The 18,899-nt window shown below is 41.2% G+C and overlaps 2 protein-coding genes across 3 annotated transcripts; both read right to left on the bottom strand.

Moving 5' to 3' along the window:
- Positions 1 to 3,125: 3,125 nt before the first annotated feature.
- LOC127916619 (gamma-crystallin M2-like) lies at positions 3,126 to 4,647 on the bottom strand. Its single transcript, XM_052498925.1, has 3 exons — positions 4,507 to 4,647; positions 4,025 to 4,267; positions 3,126 to 3,633 (listed from the first exon to the last, which is right to left on the bottom strand). Exons 1-3 carry the CDS (start codon positions 4,525 to 4,527, stop codon positions 3,361 to 3,363), a joined length of 537 nt encoding a protein of 178 aa, XP_052354885.1. The 5' UTR covers positions 4,528 to 4,647; the 3' UTR covers positions 3,126 to 3,360.
- A 9,646-nt stretch (positions 4,648 to 14,293) lies between these two features.
- LOC118376011 (gamma-crystallin M2-like) lies at positions 14,294 to 18,098 on the bottom strand. 2 transcript variants are annotated; one of them, XM_052499924.1, is made up of 3 exons: positions 17,683 to 18,098; positions 15,611 to 15,853; positions 14,294 to 14,758 (listed from the first exon to the last, which is right to left on the bottom strand). In XM_052499924.1, exons 1-3 carry the CDS (start codon positions 17,707 to 17,709, stop codon positions 14,483 to 14,485), a joined length of 546 nt encoding a protein of 181 aa, XP_052355884.1. In that variant the 5' UTR covers positions 17,710 to 18,098; the 3' UTR covers positions 14,294 to 14,482. The 2 variants fall into 2 exon arrangements, with proteins under 2 accessions (XP_052355884.1, XP_035618553.1); XM_035762660.2 differs by lacking the exon at positions 17,683 to 18,098 and adding an exon at positions 16,159 to 16,600 and having other exon boundaries at positions 14,300 to 14,758.
- Between the last annotated feature and the right edge of the window lie 801 nt (positions 18,099 to 18,899).

The raw sequence follows: 18,899 nt of genomic DNA, 5'->3' as shown, positions 1-18,899 counted from the left end.
CTACAGTGTGTTATATGGTACCATCTACAGTGTGCTATATGGTACCATCTACAGTGTGCTATATGGTACCATCTACAGTGTGTTATATGGTACCATCTACAGTGTGCTATATGGTACCATCTACAGTGTGTTATATGGTACCATCTACAGTGTGCTATATGGTACCATCTACAGTGTGCTATATGGTACCATCTACAGTGTGCTATATGGTACCATCTACAGTGTGTTATATGGTACCATCTACAGTGTGCTATATGGTACCATCTACAGTGTGTTATATGGTACCATCTACAGTGTGTTATATGGTACCATCTACAGTGTGTTATATGGTACCATCTACAGTGTGTTATATGGTACCATCTACAGTGTGCTATATGGTACCATCTACAGTGTGTCATATGGTACCATCTACAGTGTGCTATATGGTACCATCTACAGTGTGTTATATGGTACCATCTACAGTGTGTTATATGGTACCATCTACAGTGTGTTATATGGTACCATCTACAGTGTGTTATATGGTACCATCTACAGTGTGCTATATGGTACCATCTACAGTGTGCTATATGGTACCATCTACAGTGTGTCATATGGTACCATCTACAGTGTGCTATATGGTACCATCTACAGTGTGCTCTATGGTACCATCTACAGTGTGCTATATGGTACCATCTACAGTGTGCTATATGGTACCATCCATCTACAGTGTGCTATATGGTACCATCTACAGTGTGTTATATGGTACCATCTACAGTGTGTTATATGGTACCATCTACAGTGTGTTATATGGTACCATCTACAGTGTGCTATATGGTACCATCTACAGTGTGTTATATGGTACCATCTACAGTGTGCTCTATGGTACCATCTACAGTGTGCTATATGGTACCATCTACAGTGTGTTATATGGTACCATCTACAGTGTGTTATATGGTACCATCTACAGTGTGCTATATGGTACCATCTACAGTGTGTTATATGGTACCATCTACAGTGTGCTCTATGGTACCATCTACAGTGTGCTATATGGTACCATCTACAGTGTGTCATATGGTACATCTACAGTGTGCTATATGGTACCATCTACAGTGTGCTCTATGGTACCATCTACAGTGTGCTATATGGTACCATCTACAGTGTGTTATATGGTACCATCTACAGTGTGCTATATGGTACCATCCATCTACAGTGTGCTATATGGTACCATCTACAGTGTGTTATATGGTACCATCTACAGTGTGCTATATGGTACCATCCATCTACAGTGTGCTATATGGTACCATCTACAGTGTGTTATATGGTACCATCTACAGTGTGCTATATGGTACCATCCATCTACAGTGTGCTATATGGTACCATCTACAGTGTGTTATATGGTACCATCTACAGTGTGTTATATGGTACCATCTACAGTGTGTTATATGGTACCATCTACAGTGTGTTATATGGTACCATCTACAGTGTGTTATATGGTACCATCTACAGTGTGTTATATGGTACCATCTACAGTGTGCTATATGGTACCATCTACAGTGTGCTATATGGTACCATCTACAGTGTGCTATATGGTACCATCTACAGTGTGTTATATGGTACCATCTACAGTGTGCTATATGGTACCATCTACAGTGTGCTCATCTACAGTGTGTTATATGGTACCATCTACAGTGTGCTATATGGTACCATCTACAGTGTGTTATATGGTACCATCTACAGTGTGCTATATGGTACCATCTACAGTGTGCTCATCTACAGTGTGTCATATGGTACCATCCATCTACAGTGTGTTATATGGTACCATCTACAGTGTGTTATATGGTACCATCTACAGTGTGCTATATGGTACCATCTACAGTGTGCTATATGGTACCATCTACAGTGTGTTATATGGTACCATCTACAGTGTGCTATATGGTACCATCTACAGTGTGCTCATCTACAGTGTGTTATATGGTACCATCTACAGTGTGCTATATGGTACCATCTACAGTGTGTTATATGGTACCATCTACAGTGTGTTATATAGTACCATCTACAGTGTGCTATATGGTACCATCTACAGTGTGTTATATGGTACCATCTACAGTGTGCTATATGGTACCATCTACAGTGTGCTATATGGTACCATCTACAGTGTGCTATATGGTACCATCTACAGTGTGCTATATGGTACCATCTACAGTGTGTTATATGGTACCATCTACAGTGTGCTATATGGTACCATCTACAGTGTGCTATATGGTACCATCTACAGTGTGCTATATGGTACCATCTACAGTGTGTTATATGGTACCATCTACAGTGTGCTATATGGTACCATCTACAGTGTGCTATATGGTACCATCTACAGTGTGCTATATGGTACCATCTACATGGTACCATCTGTGTTATATGGTACCATCTACAGTGTGCTATATGGTACCATCTACAGTGTGTTATATGGTACCATCTACAGTGTGTTATATGGTACCATCTACAGTGTGCTATATGGTACCATCTACAGTGTGTCATATGGTACCATCTACCGTGTGTTATATGGTACCATCTACAGTGTGTTATATGGTACCATCTACAGTGTGTTATATGGTACCATCTACAGTGTGTTATATGGTACCATCTACAGTGTGCTATATGGTACCATCTACAGTGTGTCATATGGTACCATCTACAGTGTGCTATATGGTACCATCTACAGTGTGCTATATGGTACCATCTACAGTGTGTTATATGGTACCATCTACAGTGTGTCATATGGTACCATCTACAGTGTGCTATATGGTACCATCTACAGTGTGTTATATGGTACCATCCATCTACAGTGTGTTATATGGTACCATCTACAGTGTGTTATATGGTACCATCTACAGTGTGTTATATGGTACCATCTACAGTGTGTTATATGGTACCATCTACAGTGTGTTATATGGTACCATCTACAGTGTGTTATATGGTACCATCCATCTACAGTGTGTTATATGGTACCATCTACAGTGTGTTATATGGTACCATATATATGGACCGGTACCATTGATGGCCCTACAGAGCCCCACATGCAATCAATACATATCAAGAGAAAAGGAAGTAGAGAGGAAAAGAGAGGAAGTAAAAAGTCAGATGCCTTCTGATTGGCTGTTGAGCATAACAATGTCTTTATTTGATCACCCTGTTGCAGGAAATTAAAAACCTGTAGTGTATTTGAGTTTTAAAAAAGGCTTCTGAAGTTTGTAATTTCCACTTGATTTTCCCTTACAAAAATTATAATCCACATAATAATGAACATTTCCTGTTGCTGCAGAATCATTTTCCTGCTGTAGCAAGCTGGCTCAAATTAAGATCCTACATCTGTATGACACGGATGGTCTAAAAGTCCTGGACGCGGCGGAGGGAGCCCACGTTGGCCTGCATGCCCCCCCACTCGGTGTGGCGGCTGTACTCGCCCCTCTCCAGCAGGTGCTGGCGCCCCCTGTAGTTGGGGTGCTCGTAGAAGACCCAGGCGCCGTCCAGCACATTGGCAGAGTGCACCTCGGGGTGGAGGAAACGCTCAGACAGGTTGGGGCTGTCCTCACTGAACTCAATCATCTGACCGGCAAAGTCAGGGCGCTCGTACACGCGGATCCTGTGCATGCCAGTGGTCTACAACACAGTGGAGCACAGTTCCAAACTTCATCTGAACAAGATCCCTAGGGATCGATCAGCTGTGTCATTATACCTGGGATATCAGTGTCCTCATACGGGACACCAACATCAGGTTTCAACAGATCAAAACACCACTGTGGTGTCCTGTGTGTGTCCTGTGTACATGTGTGTCCTGTCTGTGTGTGTGTGTGTGTGTGTGTGTGTGTGTGTGTGTGTGTGTGTGTGTGTGTGTGTGTGTGTGTGTGTGTGTGTGTGTGTGTGTGTGTGGTTTGCATGCGTGCACAGATGCGTGTTCGTGTGTGTTCCTGCATGTCTGTGTAGATCCCTGAATGAGTAATCAACATGTACCCATACCACGCACAAATCACCTCACAGTGGCTTGACTTACATGTCTGATAGTCCGGCAGGACCTGATAGTGTCGTTGTAGCCCATCCAGCGCTGGTAGTCGGGGTACTCTCCCCTGGTCAGGATGTACTGAGAGCCCATGTAGTTGGGCCTCTCATAGACCACCCAGGCACCACTCTCCACCCTGATGGAGTTGCAGCGGCTGAAATGAGAGCTCAGTTCGGGGCAGTCGCTGCTGCACTCATAGTGGAGGCCCTGGAAGTTCCGGTCCTCGTAGAAGAAGATCTGTACAAAGGATTGTTGTCTTTTTAAAAACTGCTACTTAAAAAAAAAAGAGGAAGGTGCACACACACTAACACGCTAACGCACGCACGCACGCACGCACGCACGCACGCACGCACGCACGCACACACACACACACACACACACACACACACACACACACACACACACACACACACACACACACACACACACACACACACACACACACACACACACACACACACAGCCACCTACAGTACCTTCCCCTGCATGCGGTCCATGTTTGGATTAATCTTTTTAATACTATTCTACACACAATCAAAAATATCCCCCTAGACATATACGGTAATGTAAGGCCTCTGCCCTGGGGGAGTTTTATAGAGGTATGACATGGAAGTGCATGGCCGGTGGAATCATTGTCATTCAAATGTGCACCACTATTAACTAGGGCACAACAGCTGATGCTGTGTTTGTTTTAAAACACCACGGCTTCATGCCAAGTTTAATGATCTGTTGTGTCGACGCTGACCTTTTGATCCCACGGCGCCTGATTCCAGAACCTTTTTAATTTATCCAATCAAATTGTTGCCAGCGGTGAGCAGCAGTTCCTAGAACAAAGCTTTTAGTCTGAATACACTGTAGTCTCTGATAGGTCCAGTTTGCTAATTCCTGTCTGTAACACTTTACCTAAAGCCAGCTGCTATAATGCCTTATGATGTAGTTATAATGCATTGTAAGACTTGTCTGAGCATGTATGATCCCTTACTAATCATCTCATTATGACCCTCACCAAATACCAGTCATTTTGAGTCAGCTAAAATGTTGATACATAGAGAAACACAACATATTATAAGCCTTGTCAAAGACATTATAACAGCTCATATCCAGTACATGCTTATGACAAGTTATAAAGCATATACCGACATGCTTTACCTTTCTGTTGAATCGGTAGGTGCACTGTGACCAACTACCAGCATACAGTCTTTCTGCAGATCATCAAATCAAATGTATTTATATAGCCATTCGTACATCAACTGATATCTCAAAGTGCTGTACAGAAACCCAGCCTAAAACCCCAAACAGCAAGCAATGCAGGTGTAGAAGCATTACACATCCTAGATAGGTATAAAAGTGCATAGCCTTATGTTTATATTGACTTATACAACCACAAATTGCAGTTTTATTTCTGCACGTCTTTAGGTCAGTGAGGTAAAACCGTAGGATTGTGTGTTGTGAAATTCACACCATAAATGTTTTTATAAATGTCCTGTATACAGTGCCTTGCGAAAGTATTCGGCCCCCTTGAACTTTGCAACCTTTTGCCACATTTCAGGCTTCAAACATAAAGATATAAAACTGTATTTTTTTGTGAAGAATCAATAACAAGTGGGACACAATCATGAAGTGGAACGACATTTATTGGATATTTCAAACTTTTTTAACAAATCAAAAACTGAAAAATTGGGCGTGCAAAATTATTCAGCCCCCTTAAGTTAATACTTTGTAGCGCCACCTTTTGCTGCGATTACAGCTGTAAGTCGCTTGGGGTATGTCTCTATCGGTTTTGCACATCGAGAGACTGAAATTTTTTCCCATTCCTCCTTGCAAAACAGCTCGAGCTCAGTGAGGTTGGATGGAGAGCATTTGTGAACAGCAGTTTTCAGTTCTTTCCACAGATTCTCGATTGGATTCAGGTCTGGACTTTGACTTGGCCATTCTAACACCTGGATATGTTTATTTTTGAACCATTCCATTGTAGATTTTGCTTTATGTTTTGGATCATTGTCTTGTTGGAAGACAAATCTCCGTCCCAGTCTCAGGTCTTTTGCAGACTCCATCAGGTTTTCTTCCAGAATGTTCCTGTATTTGGCTCCATCCATCTTCCCATCAATCTTAACCATCTTCCCTGTCCCTGCTGAAGAAAAGCAGGCCCAAACCATGATGCTGCCACCACCATGTTTGACAGTGGGAATGGTGTGTTCAGGGTGATGAGCTGTGTTGCTTTTACGCCAAACATAACGTTTTGCATTGTTGCCAAAAAGTTAAATTTTGGTTTCATCTGACCAGAGCACCTTCTTCCACATGTTTGGTGTGTCTCCCAGGTGGCGTGTGGCAAACTTTAAACGACACTTTTTATGGATATCTTTTAAGAAATGGCTTTCTTCTTGCCACTCTTCCATAAAGGCCAGATTTGTGCAATATACGACTGATTGTTGTCCTATGGACAGAGTCTCCCACCTCGGCTGTAGATCTCTGCAGTTCATCCAGAGTGATCATGGGCCTCTTGGCTGCATCTCTGATCAGTCTTCTCCTTGTATGAGCTGAAAGTTTAGAGGGACGGCCAGGTCTTGGTAGATTTGCAGTGGTCTGATACTCCTTCCATTTCAATATTATCGCTTGCACAGTGCTCCTTGGGATGTTTAAAGCTTGGGAAATCTTTTGTATCCAAATCCAGCTTTAAACTTCTTCACAACACTATCTCGGACCTGCCTGGTGTGTTCCTTGTTCTTCATGATGCTCTCTGCGCTTTTAACGGACCTCTGAGACTATCACAGTGCAGGTGCATTTATACGGAGACTTGATTACACACAGGTGGATTGTATTTATCATCATTAGTCATTTAGGTCAACATTGGATCATTCAGAGATCCTCACTGAACTTCTGGGTAGAGTTTGCTGCACTGAAAGTAAAGGGGCTGAATAATTTTGCACGCCCAATGTTTCAGTTTTAGATTTGTTAAAAAAAGTTTGAAATATCCAATAAATGTCGTTCCACTTCATGATTGTGTCCCACTTGTTGCAAAAGTTCGCAAAGTTCAAGGGGGCCGAATACTTTCGCAAGGCACTGTATATATATATATATATAGTACCAGTCATTAGTTTGGACACACCTTCTCATTCAAGGGTTTTTCTTTATTTTTACTATTTTCTACATTGTAGAATAATAGTGAAGACATTTAAACTTTAAAATAATACATAAGGAATCATGTAGTAACCAAAAAAGTGTTAAACAAATATTTTATATAGCCACCCTTTGCCTTGAAGACAGCTTTACACACTCTTGGCATTCCCTCATCCAGCTTCACCAGGAATGCTTTTCCAAAAGACTTGAAGGAGTTCCCACATATACTGAACACTTGTTGGCTGCTTTTCCTTTACTCTGGGGTCCAACTCATCCCAAACCATCTCAATTGGGATGAGGTCGGGTAATTGTGGAGGCCAGGTCATCTGATGCAGCACTCCATCTCTCTCTCTCCTCTAGCCCTTACACAGCCTAGAGGTGTGTTGGGTCAATGTCCCAAATGATAGTCCCACTAAGCCCAAACCAGATGGGATTGCATATCACTGCAGAATGCTGTGGTAGCCATGCTGGTTAAGTATGCCTTGAATTCTAAATAAATCACAGACAGTGTCACCAGCAAAGCACCCCCACACCATCACACCTCCTCCTCCATGTTTCACGGTGGGAACCACACATGTAGAGATCATCCGTTCACCTCTACTGCGTCTCACAAAGACACGGTGGTTGGAACCAAAAATCAAAAAATTTGACTTATCAGAACAAAGGACAGATTTCCACCGATCTAATGTTCATTGCTCGTGTTTCTTGTCCCAAGCAAGTCTCTTCTTATTATTGGTGTCCTTTAGTAGTGGTTTCTTTACAGCAATTCGACCATGAAGGCCTGATTCACACAGTCTCCTCTGAACAGTTGATGTTGAGATGTGTCTGTTACTTGAACTCTGTGACACATTTATTTGGGCTGCAATTTCTGAGGCTGATAACTCTAATGAACATCCTCTGCAGCAGAGGTAACTCTGGGTCTTCCTTTCCTGTGGCGGTCCTCATGAGATCCAGTTTCATCATAGTGCTTGATGGTTCTTTCGACTGTACTTGAAGAACCTTTGAAAGTTATTGAAATGTTCCATATTGACAGACCTTCATGTCTTAAAGTAATGATGGACTGTAGTTTCTCTTTGCTTATTTGATCTGTTCTTTCCGTAATATGGACTTGGTCTTTTACCAAATAGGGCTATCTTCCGTAACACAACTGATTGGCTCAAATGCATTAAGAAGGAAAGAAATTCCACAAATTAACTTTTGGCAAGGCACACTTGTTAATTGAAATGCATTCCAGGTGACTACCTCGTGAAGCTGGTTGAGAGAATGCCAAGAGTGTGCAAACCTGTCATCAAGACAAAGGGTGGCTACTTTGAAGAATCTTAAATATAAAATATATTTGAATTTGTTTGTCATTTTTTTGGTTTCTATATGATTCCATGTGTTATTTGATAGTTTTGATATCTTCACCATTATTCTACAATGTAGAAAATAGTAAAAATAAAGAAAAACCATGAAATTAGTACGTGTGTCCAAACTTTTGACTGGGACTATATATATATATATAATAATAATAATAATTCACTCCATGGTTTCATGCCTGACATGAAAACAGGAGACTACGTAGGTATAATGTACAGTATATTTTGTGGTGTTGAGAGTGCAGTTGTCGACATCAGAATGAATTGGACATTTGGGCAATGTCAGCTATTTCAATCAGCAATGTCTTCTTTCTTTATAAAATAAATAACTAAATGTAAGTTTACTTTTTGGGGGTATTCAGACCCCTTGACTTTTTCCACATTTTGTTACATTTCAGCCTTATTGTCACGTTGTATAAGTGATTGGAGACAGGCGCAGGAATATGTCATCGGGGTTTTTAATATTCCACCCAAAAATACAACATGCCATGAAAGGTACGGGGACGAAGCCCAAAACAAACACGTATACAAAACACAGGGATGTACCCAAACAAAAGGGCGAGGTAAAACCTCAAATAAATATACGGGACGAGACCCACAACACAGTTGTAGAAACATCTCAAGGATGATCACAGAATGCACCTGAGCTCAATTTCGAGTCTCATAGCAAAGGGTCTGAATACTTATGTAAAAAGGTACATCTGCAAAAATGTAAACAAAAAATAACTGTTTTCGCTATGTCATTATGTTTTCGATAAAAAATATTACTATCAGGTTGTAAATCACAGCTGGCCTGGTACATTGTTTACTGCCTCCATTCGAGATGCACCGTTTCAGTTTCAATGACTCAATATTCTGGACAAAAGTGGACGAATGTAACTAAGGCTGGGAATGTCAATACAATCAAACTAGCAAGGGAAATGATCACAAGTCAGTCATAATCTGGCTAATATGCTAGCGTAACTATTTATGTTGCAAGTTAAAAACACAGAGCCTAACTTTAGCTAGCTAACTGCTAAGAGGATGTCATGTCATTGGAGGAGTGGGTGAGTGACTGTCTATTTCCCCTCATCGTTTTTCAGTGGCTACACACAGCTAGAGATGCAGGAGTCTGGTTTGGTTAGCTAGCAAGAACTTTAATGACTGTTATACATTTAGCATAGATCTTACGTTCACAAATTCCCTCTGGCTATCTACTCCGATTTCAGAGCACTCTCCGTCTGAGTGTGTCAGAGCGCAGAATAATTTATGAATTTACAAACGCGCAACACCTGCTGAATACGGCTGGTGTCAGTAAACGTAGGGGCAAAAAAAAAGTAATAGTTAGTCAAGAACGCAGCCTAACCAGCTCTGCTATTGCAAGTAAACTGGTCATTTGTGTTTGGAAGTAGCTATCCAATTTGAGCTGGTTTGCTTGGGTGCTTGGTTGGGATGGATTGGCAGGCAAGCAGCAGAAGGACGAGGAGGCTACAATTCCCCATCGTTTATCAGTGGAATTTTGACTGGCAACTATCTGAAAAAGTTTGAGAGGATTTATCAAATGTTCCTTTGTTAGATTTTTGTCAATCTTGCTCTGACTAGCATTAGTTGTTGACGTTGTTGTTGATGTGCATAACTGGGGGAGAGCGAGCCTACATTTTCATAGTTGTTTGATCAATAGGACTGTAAAGTTCCTAAATGTAAGAGGACTCCTGTGGTGTTTACATATTTGCAGGAATCCATTCAGGTGTATTTTGTGGCTTTTGGCAAATGCTTTCTAATGATCTAAAGTTGCGCTGTGCAACTGATGACAGGTCCTACTGCCTGTAAACACAGTCCAGTTCATAGTGAATGATGACAGGCCCTACTGCCTGTAAACACAGTCCAGTTCATAGTGAATGATGACAGACCCTACTGCCTGTAAACACACAGTCCAGTTCAAAGTGAATGATGACAGGCCATACTGCCTGTAAACACACAGTCCAGTTCATAGTGAATGATGACAGGCCCTACTGCCTGTAAACACAGTCCAGTTCATAGTGAATGATGACAGGCCCTACTGCCTGTAAACACAGTCCAGTTCATAGTGAATGATGACAGGCCCTACTGCCTGTAAACACAGTCCAGTTCATAGTGAATGATGACAGGCCCTACTGCCTGTAAACACACAGTCCAGTTCATAGTGAATGATGACAGGTCCTACTGCCTGTAAACACAGTCCAGTTCATAGTGAATGATGACAGGCCCTACTGCCTGTAAACACAGTCCAGTTCATAGTGAATGATGACAGGCCCTACTGCCTGTAAACACAGTCCAGTTCATAGTGAATGATGACAGGCCCTACTGCCTGTAAACACACAGTCCAGTTCAAAGTGAATGATGACAGGCCATACTGCCTGTAAACACACAGTCCAGTTCATAGTGAATGATGACAGGTCCTACTGCCTGTAAACACAGTCCAGTTCATAGTGAATGATGACAGGCCCTACTGCCTGTAAACACAGTCCAGTTCATAGTGAATGATGACAGGCCCTACTGCCTGTAAACACACAGTCCAGTTCAAAGTGAATGATGACAGGCCATACTGCCTGTAAACACACAGTCCAGTTCATAGTGAATGATGACAGGTCCTACTGCCTGTAAACACACAGTCCAGTTCATAGTGAATGATGACAGGCCCTACTGCCTGTAAACACACAGTCCAGTTCATAGTGAATGATGACAGGCCCTACTGCCTGTAAACACAGTCCAGTTCATAGTGAATGATGACAGGCCCTACTGCCTGTAAACACACAGTCCAGTTCATAGTGAATGATGACAGGTCCTACTGCCTGTAAACACACAGTCCAGTTCATAGTGAATGATGACAGGCCCTACTGCCTGTAAACACAGTCCAGTCATAGCGAGTAATGACAGGCCCTACTGCCTGTAAACACAGTCCAGTCATAGCGAGTAATGATAGGTCCTACTGCCTGTAAACACAGTCCAGTCATAGCGAGTAATGACAGGTCCTACTGCCTGTAAACACACAGTCCAGTTCATAGTGAATGATGACAGGCCCTACTGCCTGTAAACACAGTCCAGTCATAGCGAGTAATGACAGGTCCTACTGCCTGTAAACACAGTCCAGTTCATAGTGAATGATGACAGGCCCTACTGCCTGTAAACACAGTCCAGTCATAGCGAGTAATGACAGGTCCTACTGCCTGTAAACACAGTCCAGTTCATAGTGAATGATGACAGGCCCTACTGCCTGTAAACACAGTCCAGTCATAGCGAGTAATGACAGGTCCTACTGCCTGTAAACACAGTCCAGTCATAGCGAGTAATGACAGGTCCTACTGCCTGTAAACACACAGTCCAGTCATAGCGAGTAATGACAGGTCCTACTGCCTGTAAACACAGTCCAGTCATAGCGAGTAATGACAGGTCCTACTGCCTGTAAACACAGTCCAGTTCATAGTGAATGATGACAGGCCCTACTGCCTGTAAACACAGTCCAGTCATAGCGAGTAATGACAGGTCCTACTGCCTGTAAACACAGTCCAGTCATAGCGAGTAATGACAGGTCCTACTGCCTGTAAACACAGTCCAGTTCATAGTGAATGATGACAGGCCCTACTGCCTGTAAACACAGTCCAGTCATAGCGAGTAATGACAGGTCCTACTGCCTGTAAACACAGTCCAGTCATAGCGAGTAATGACAGGTCCTACTGCCTGTAAACACAGTCCAGTCATAGTGAGTAATGACAGGTCCTACTGCCTGTAAACACACATTGTCAAATGATTTGAATACATGTCATTAAATGGCACTTATTACAAGTTGTTTCATGTTGTGTTTATGCAGGGAGGGGGCATGTAACCATAGATATATTAGTGAGTGTAATGACTAACCTGTGTACAGCTTTACTCTGACTTCAAGGCTGGGGTCTTTATCTTTGTAAAGAGAGGATAACTACATCTAGAAAGTAAGTATCCTCCCTCTATTATTTCCTATTATACGTCTTTATATACTGTAAGGTTGGGATGTTTTGACTTACTTTCCCACCCCTTAATTTAAAAAATAAATAAAAAATTAAAATTCTGAAATCAAGTTTGTAGGATCAGCTTAATATTGCAGAAAGAATGTTGCTTCCAATGTAATTGTCTGCATCATTTCCAATCCCCCATATTTTTGGGGTAAATATATATATCCATACACTCTTGCATACATATACACATACATGATGAAATGATGTTTTATTATTGGCGGGCAGATTGCGGTGGCTTGTACATAGGTGTGTGTATCTACTAAGACATATTATGGATCATAATTTGAGGATTGAGGTACAAAGGGAAATCCAATAGAAACATTAGGATCCTGGTGGTGCAGCAGAAGATCGCAGGTTTAAATCCTTTAAAAAAAGCTATACATACACTATATATACACAAAAGTAAGTGGACATCCCTTCAAATTAGTGGAATCAGCTATTTCAGCCACACCCGTTGCCGACAGGCGTATAAAATCGAGCACACAGCCATGCAATCTCCTTAGACAAACATTGGCAGTAGAATGGCCTTACTGAAGAGCTGTGAATTTCAACGTGACACGGTCATAGGATGCCACCTTTCCAACAAGTCAGTTTGTCAAATTTCTGCCCTGCTGAGCTGCCCCAGTCAACTGTAAGTGCTGTTATTGTGAAGTGGAAACATCTGGGAGCAACAATGGCTCAGCCACAAAGTGGTAGCTCACAGAACGGGACAGCCGAGTGCTGACGCGCGTCAAAATCATCTGTCCTTGGTTGCAACATTCACCACCGAGTTCAAAACTGCTTCTGGGAGCAAGCCTAAAATCACCATGCGCAATGCCAAGCGTCAGCTGGAGTGATGAAAAACTTGCTGCTATTGGACACTGGAAAACGTGTTCTCTGGAGTGATTAATCACATTTCACCATCTGGCAGACCGACGGACGAATCTGAGTTTGGCAGATGCCAGGAGAACGCTACCTGCCCGAATGCATAGTGCCAACTATAAAGTTTGGTGTAGGAATAATGGTCTGGGGCTGTTTTTCATGGTTCAGTCTAGACCCCTTAGTTCCAGTGAAGGGATATATTATGGCTACAGCATACAATGACATTCTAGATGATTCTGTGCTTCCAAATGTGTGTTAAGTTTGGGGAAGGCCCTTTCCTATTTCAGCATGACAATGCCCCTGTGCACAAACTGAGGTCCATACAGAAATGGTTTGTCGAGATCGGTGTGGAAGAACTTGACTGACCTGCACAGAGCCCTGACTTGAACCCCATTGAACACCTTTGGGATTAATTGGAATGCCGACTGCGAGCCAGGCCTAATTGGCCAACAGTGTCCAACCTCACTAATGTTCTTGTGGCTGAATGGAAGCAAGTCCCCGCAGCAATGTTCCAACATCTAGTCGAAAGCCTTCCCAGAAGAGTGGAGTTTGTTATAGCAGCAAAGGAGGGGAACCAACTCCATATTAATGTCCATGATTTTGAAATGAGATGTTCGATGAGCAGATACTTTTGGTCATTGTAGTGTATGTTTGGACAATACCCTCATAAAGTATAATGATGTCCATTATCTTTAAGTTTGCCAATGATAATAATGTTACATTCTTTGAAAGTTTGTGGGACGTTATCATCCTAAAGTTAGCTCAAACCCTAACTAGAACCTGGGACTGTGGACTGTTAGCTAATGCTCTGGGAATGTTCTAGGTTTGCTTGGCAGTTTGTTATTTGACTTTCAGAATACTCAGAAGGTCGCTTATGAAATTGACTTGTCAGAAAAGTTTAGCATTGTGGTAGGATCATAGTGTCCTACCACCAAACTCATGGAACATTGATGTTAACTTTTGCACATGTTTGTATCTCACCTCAACAGATCACAAAACGAGTTTCAGACATTTGCAAATAGTTTTTTTTTTTTTATTGGATCATGTCACACAGACTCAATAAGACCAGAGAACAACTCGATCCCACACTCAAAGGTCAAAGGGCCCTAGAACTCGGTGATCCTGCGGAAGGAGCCCACGGCGGCAGTGGCGGCGCTCCAGTCTGTGTGGCGGGGGTACTCCCGGCGTTCCAGGAAGTACTGGCGTCCCCTGTAGTTCGGCAGCTCGTAGAAGGCCCAGGCGCCGTGGGTCACCATGCACGAGTACACCTCACGGAACTTAAAGGCCTCGTAGACCGAGGGGCAGTCCTCGGCCCACTCCACCATCTGACCGCCGAAGTCTGGCCTCTCGTACAGCCTCAGCTTCCACACGTTGCCATACACCTGGCAGGAACAGAGGGAGAGAAAGACAAACATTGTGAAGGGTTAGTTAGGATTTTGTTTTGTACCAAATCTACTGTAATATAATATATTGGGTGTTTCAGAGGCTTCTGAAATTCAGTTGGATATCATATTAGCTATAGCTGCCGTACATTCATGTTAAATATAATAAACTACATGTACGATATCATCTTCAATTATGTTGGTCAGTAAATAATTTTAAATATAGAACTCATTCAAATTTAAACAACGTTGTAGCATGTTTAACGTGGATTTGTTAGTCTCTTTTCGTGTTCGAAGGGCATGAACTATTAACGGAAAATGCCCCTTTAAAGGTTTCTTGGCATATTTCCTCTTAAAGTGACGGGCGTGGGGGTAAAATGCTGCCAAAAATGTCTGCTTTTGTCTGCTTGTATTGTCTGCTGGATTATAGAGCAGTGTGTTATTCCCTGATGCATTCTGGGCCTGAGGTCCACTTAACCCTGTATGAAACACTATCTCAGTCCCATTCTGTAACAGACTTTTATACAATATTAGTCTCGAGGGAGGATTAGCTTACCTCCTCGTCGAGAATATCAAAACATCATATTTTACTTCTTTTTTGTACACATTTTCCAGAGCTAATTTTAAATGCATATGGTTTGAGTTACACGTTTCTGTGATGAAAGAGACACATTAACTGCTGGGAACTATGGGACTAAGATTTTCTTTTTGAAGGCATACAGAAGAGTGGGAGAGAGTGGGAGAGAGTGACAGAGAGAGAGTGAGAGAGAGTGAGAGTATAGAGAGAGAGAGAGGGAGGGAGGGAGGAGAGAATTATGATATGAAATATGGATATGCAAGGAATCATCTTACGTTTTTGATGGCGCGGCAGGACTTGACGCTATCGTTGAATCCCATCCATTGCTGGTTGTCTGTGTACTCCCCTGGGCTCAGGATGTATTGGTAGCCCTTGTAGTTGGGTTTCTCATAAAGCACCCAGGCCCCGCTCTCCACCCTCGCCGAGTTGCAGCGGCTGAAGTAGGAGTGCAGGTCGGCACAGTCGGTGCTGCACTCATAGCAGCGGCCCTGGAAATGATTTTCCTCGTAGAATGTGATCTAAGGAAGGATGGGAAGCAGAGTTACGGATGAAAACAAATATCATATTACTACAGGATCACATAGTACATCAACTTTATTCAGACATTCTCAAAGTCATAGAAAAATGGCAAAGCCATATCTTCAAACTATTATCAAGTTAACGTTTTGTGTTTGCAGGAATATGAAGAGTGTTGGCTGCACATGAATGAATAAAACAATAAACATATAAACCCAAATGCTCAACATTTATATTGAATAAATATATGCATTGAAGTTACACTGATCACTGATAAATACAGATGTGTTTTAATGCGCCACCTTACCTTCACCATTTTGCAGCACTGTCTACGACTTTCTCAGCTGCTGCACCGTCAAAGTATTTATGTATAAACTAAATGTGCAGAGTGTGGAAAGCCTTTGATATCCAAATGAGGCCCATTTGCATATCAGCAAAAATGATTTGGTCATGTTTCATTTCTCTTTGTTCCAGTCTAATGATTCTGTAACAAACGATTGCTGGAACAGTGAAATGAATGTTATAAAGGACGAAGTCACAGAATTCTGCTCTGACTACTTTATGATAATGTATTTTTCCGTTGGGGTTTACATCTCGGATATACTGAGTGTGTTTCCTATTCCACTACTCTTGTTGAGGAAAATGGACTTGATCAAGTTTCTTCTTCGTCTGATATCAAAGATGATCTGCATGTTTATGTGAGATTTGTACTTAAAAACATGTTGTTTTTTTAAACATCTGTAACTGTTTCTGCTGTATTGTACTACATTTTCAAATGATACAAACATTTAAATTGCTACTTGGCCTTGAAATACAGTATCTTATGTTTTTCAATAATTACTTCAGTTGTGATTTTTGAAATTACAAACACGTAGCCTATTTTGAATTGATAAGCGGGGTGTTGATAAGCAGGTGTTGATATTGGCAAGATATTTGCCTCGCTACCACTCTCTCTGAACAGATTTTCTGACAGTTACTTGATACTGATTTGAGGTCAAATCATTCCTTGGTAGAAATTGAAGTGGATGTATACTGAAAGCAACTATGGATACTCAATAAGAGCTAAATTAACTCTTAACCTTGATAATGAAAATACTGGAGAAACAACCTTTCAGCTAAACTTAGCATATTTCTCAATAATCTTGGATCCTTTCTCAAACTGGTCTCGGAGCATTTTGTATTATTCTGTACGTAAATTCGAGACACTTCATTTAGTATGATATGTTAGGTTTCGTATGGTATATCACCAATTTCGTATGATAAGTTACGAATTACAATTCCTATTATATGTTACGAATTTGCAAAACATACAGTATGTTATGAATTTACAAAACGTATGATATGTTACAAATTCTGTCTAGGTGGCTAACATTAGATGGTGGGGTGGGCCATCATTGTAAATAACAAATTGTTCTTAACTGACTTGCCTAGGTAAATACAGGTTAAATAAAAAATGTACAAATACATTTTAAAAATCTAGGTTAGGTTTAAGGTTAGGTTTAAGTGTAAAAGTTAGGTTAAATGGGTAGGGTTAGCTAAAAGGATTAAGGTTAAGGTTAGGGGAAGTGTTATGGTTAGGGAATGTGGGTTAGCTAAAAGGATTAAGGTTAAGGTTAGGGGAATGGTTTAGCTAACATGCTAAGTAGTTGCAAAGTAGCTAAAATGCTAAAGTTGTCCGTGATGAGATTTGAACTTTCATCCTTTGGGTTGCCTTAGATTTCAAACTGTCTTATGTAACCATACTAAACAAATAGTTATCATACATTTTCTATGTTAGGTCTAGTCTGAGACCAGGCTGCATTTCTATATAATTATGTTGTCCGATCATTACCGCAAGTACTGCATGCAGCTTTTCCATATTTAGTCATCAGAGCCAACATCTTTGAATGTGAAGTAAAACCCTTAATGGCCCTCTATCAACCACCAGTAAAGTCAAGCATTCATCATTTCATAATTGGTTGCATTACTGGCATGCTTATAAAGGCCCACCTCCGAGGAAGTATTTAGAGTAATTCATGTCGTAGAGCAGAAATTGTTGTTCTTGTTTAGATTCCACCTCAAAGACTGACTTAGACTGATAAAACATATGATGGAATTGGGGATGGGAACGTTGTGGTGATTCCCACGCGTAGCAGAGAAACAACACTGATTGACAGCGGTCAGTGTAACTACCTAGCATGCTAACCTTAGCTAGCCAATTAACGTTATATGAGTACAATTTAAACTAAGACAGGCGTACTTTAAGTCAGGTGAAAGTAATTATTTCAGAAACTAACTACCAGCCTACCTGTCAAGAGATGAGTCTCAGCTAAACTGTGCCAATAATAGTTGTTGAGATGTTGAGGGCTGACATTTGTCTGACTCTTTCAGTTTTTGATAATTCCAGTGAAACTGTGTCGGCTTCCAGACGTCATTAATATTTAGACGTGCACAAGAACATAATCAAATAGTTATTCTTTGTTCTCTCTGTTATCATTTCAGCAAGCTAGCTAGTTATACAATGACTTTACATAACATTAAGAACACCTGCTCTTTCCATGTAGACTGACCAGGTGAAAGCTATGACCCCTTGTTAAATCCGTCATTGTAGGCCGTAATTGTAAATAAGATTTTGTTCTTAACTGACTTGCCTAGTTAAAGGTACATTTTTTTTTATCCAACTCAATCAGTGTAGTGGTGTTCTAAAATACAATCATATCACACAATTTGACCATTTATAAAATCATCTATGTAGACTATCTTAAAAATAAGTGAAATCCGACATGATCCAATGGATTATAATAATTAGCTGGTAAAAAAGGGAAAGCGTAAAAACCTTACTTTGCCCCCTTATTTTAATTTTCTCCATGGCAAATCGGTGAAGTGTAGATTCGTCAGTAGTTAACACAGCCACAAAGTCACAAAACATGATTTTAAACCTAACTCACACTTTAACCCTAACCATAACAACACCGCTAACCTTAGCCTAACCTTAAATTACGACCAATAAGCACGTTTTTGTTTTCATGAATTTGTATGATATAGCAAAGTCTGACTTTGGCTGATTTT

Source organism: Oncorhynchus keta, chromosome 37, assembly GCF_023373465.1.
Source record: "Oncorhynchus keta strain PuntledgeMale-10-30-2019 chromosome 37, Oket_V2, whole genome shotgun sequence".
NCBI lineage: Eukaryota > Metazoa > Chordata > Actinopteri > Salmoniformes > Salmonidae > Oncorhynchus > Oncorhynchus keta.
This window is presented reverse-complemented; position numbering and strand designations above follow the sequence as displayed.

Coding starts and splice junctions, on each gene's coding strand:
- LOC127916619 (XM_052498925.1), bottom strand. CDS start 4,527: ATGGACCGCATGCAGGGGAAG. Junction 4,268..4,506: donor TGGACCGCATGCAGGGGAAG/GTACTGTAGGTG, acceptor TCCTTTGTACAG/ATCTTCTTCTACGAGGACCG. Junction 3,634..4,024: donor CCTGCCGGACTATCAGACAT/GTAAGTCAAGCC, acceptor ACTGTGTTGTAG/ACCACTGGCATGCACAGGAT.
- LOC118376011 (XM_052499924.1), bottom strand. CDS start 17,709: ATGGAAAAGCTGCATGCAGTACTTGCG. Junction 15,854..17,682: donor AGCTGCATGCAGTACTTGCG/GTAATGATCGGA, acceptor ATCCTTCCTTAG/ATCACATTCTACGAGGAAAA. Junction 14,759..15,610: donor CCTGCCGCGCCATCAAAAAC/GTAAGATGATTC, acceptor TGTTCCTGCCAG/GTGTATGGCAACGTGTGGAA.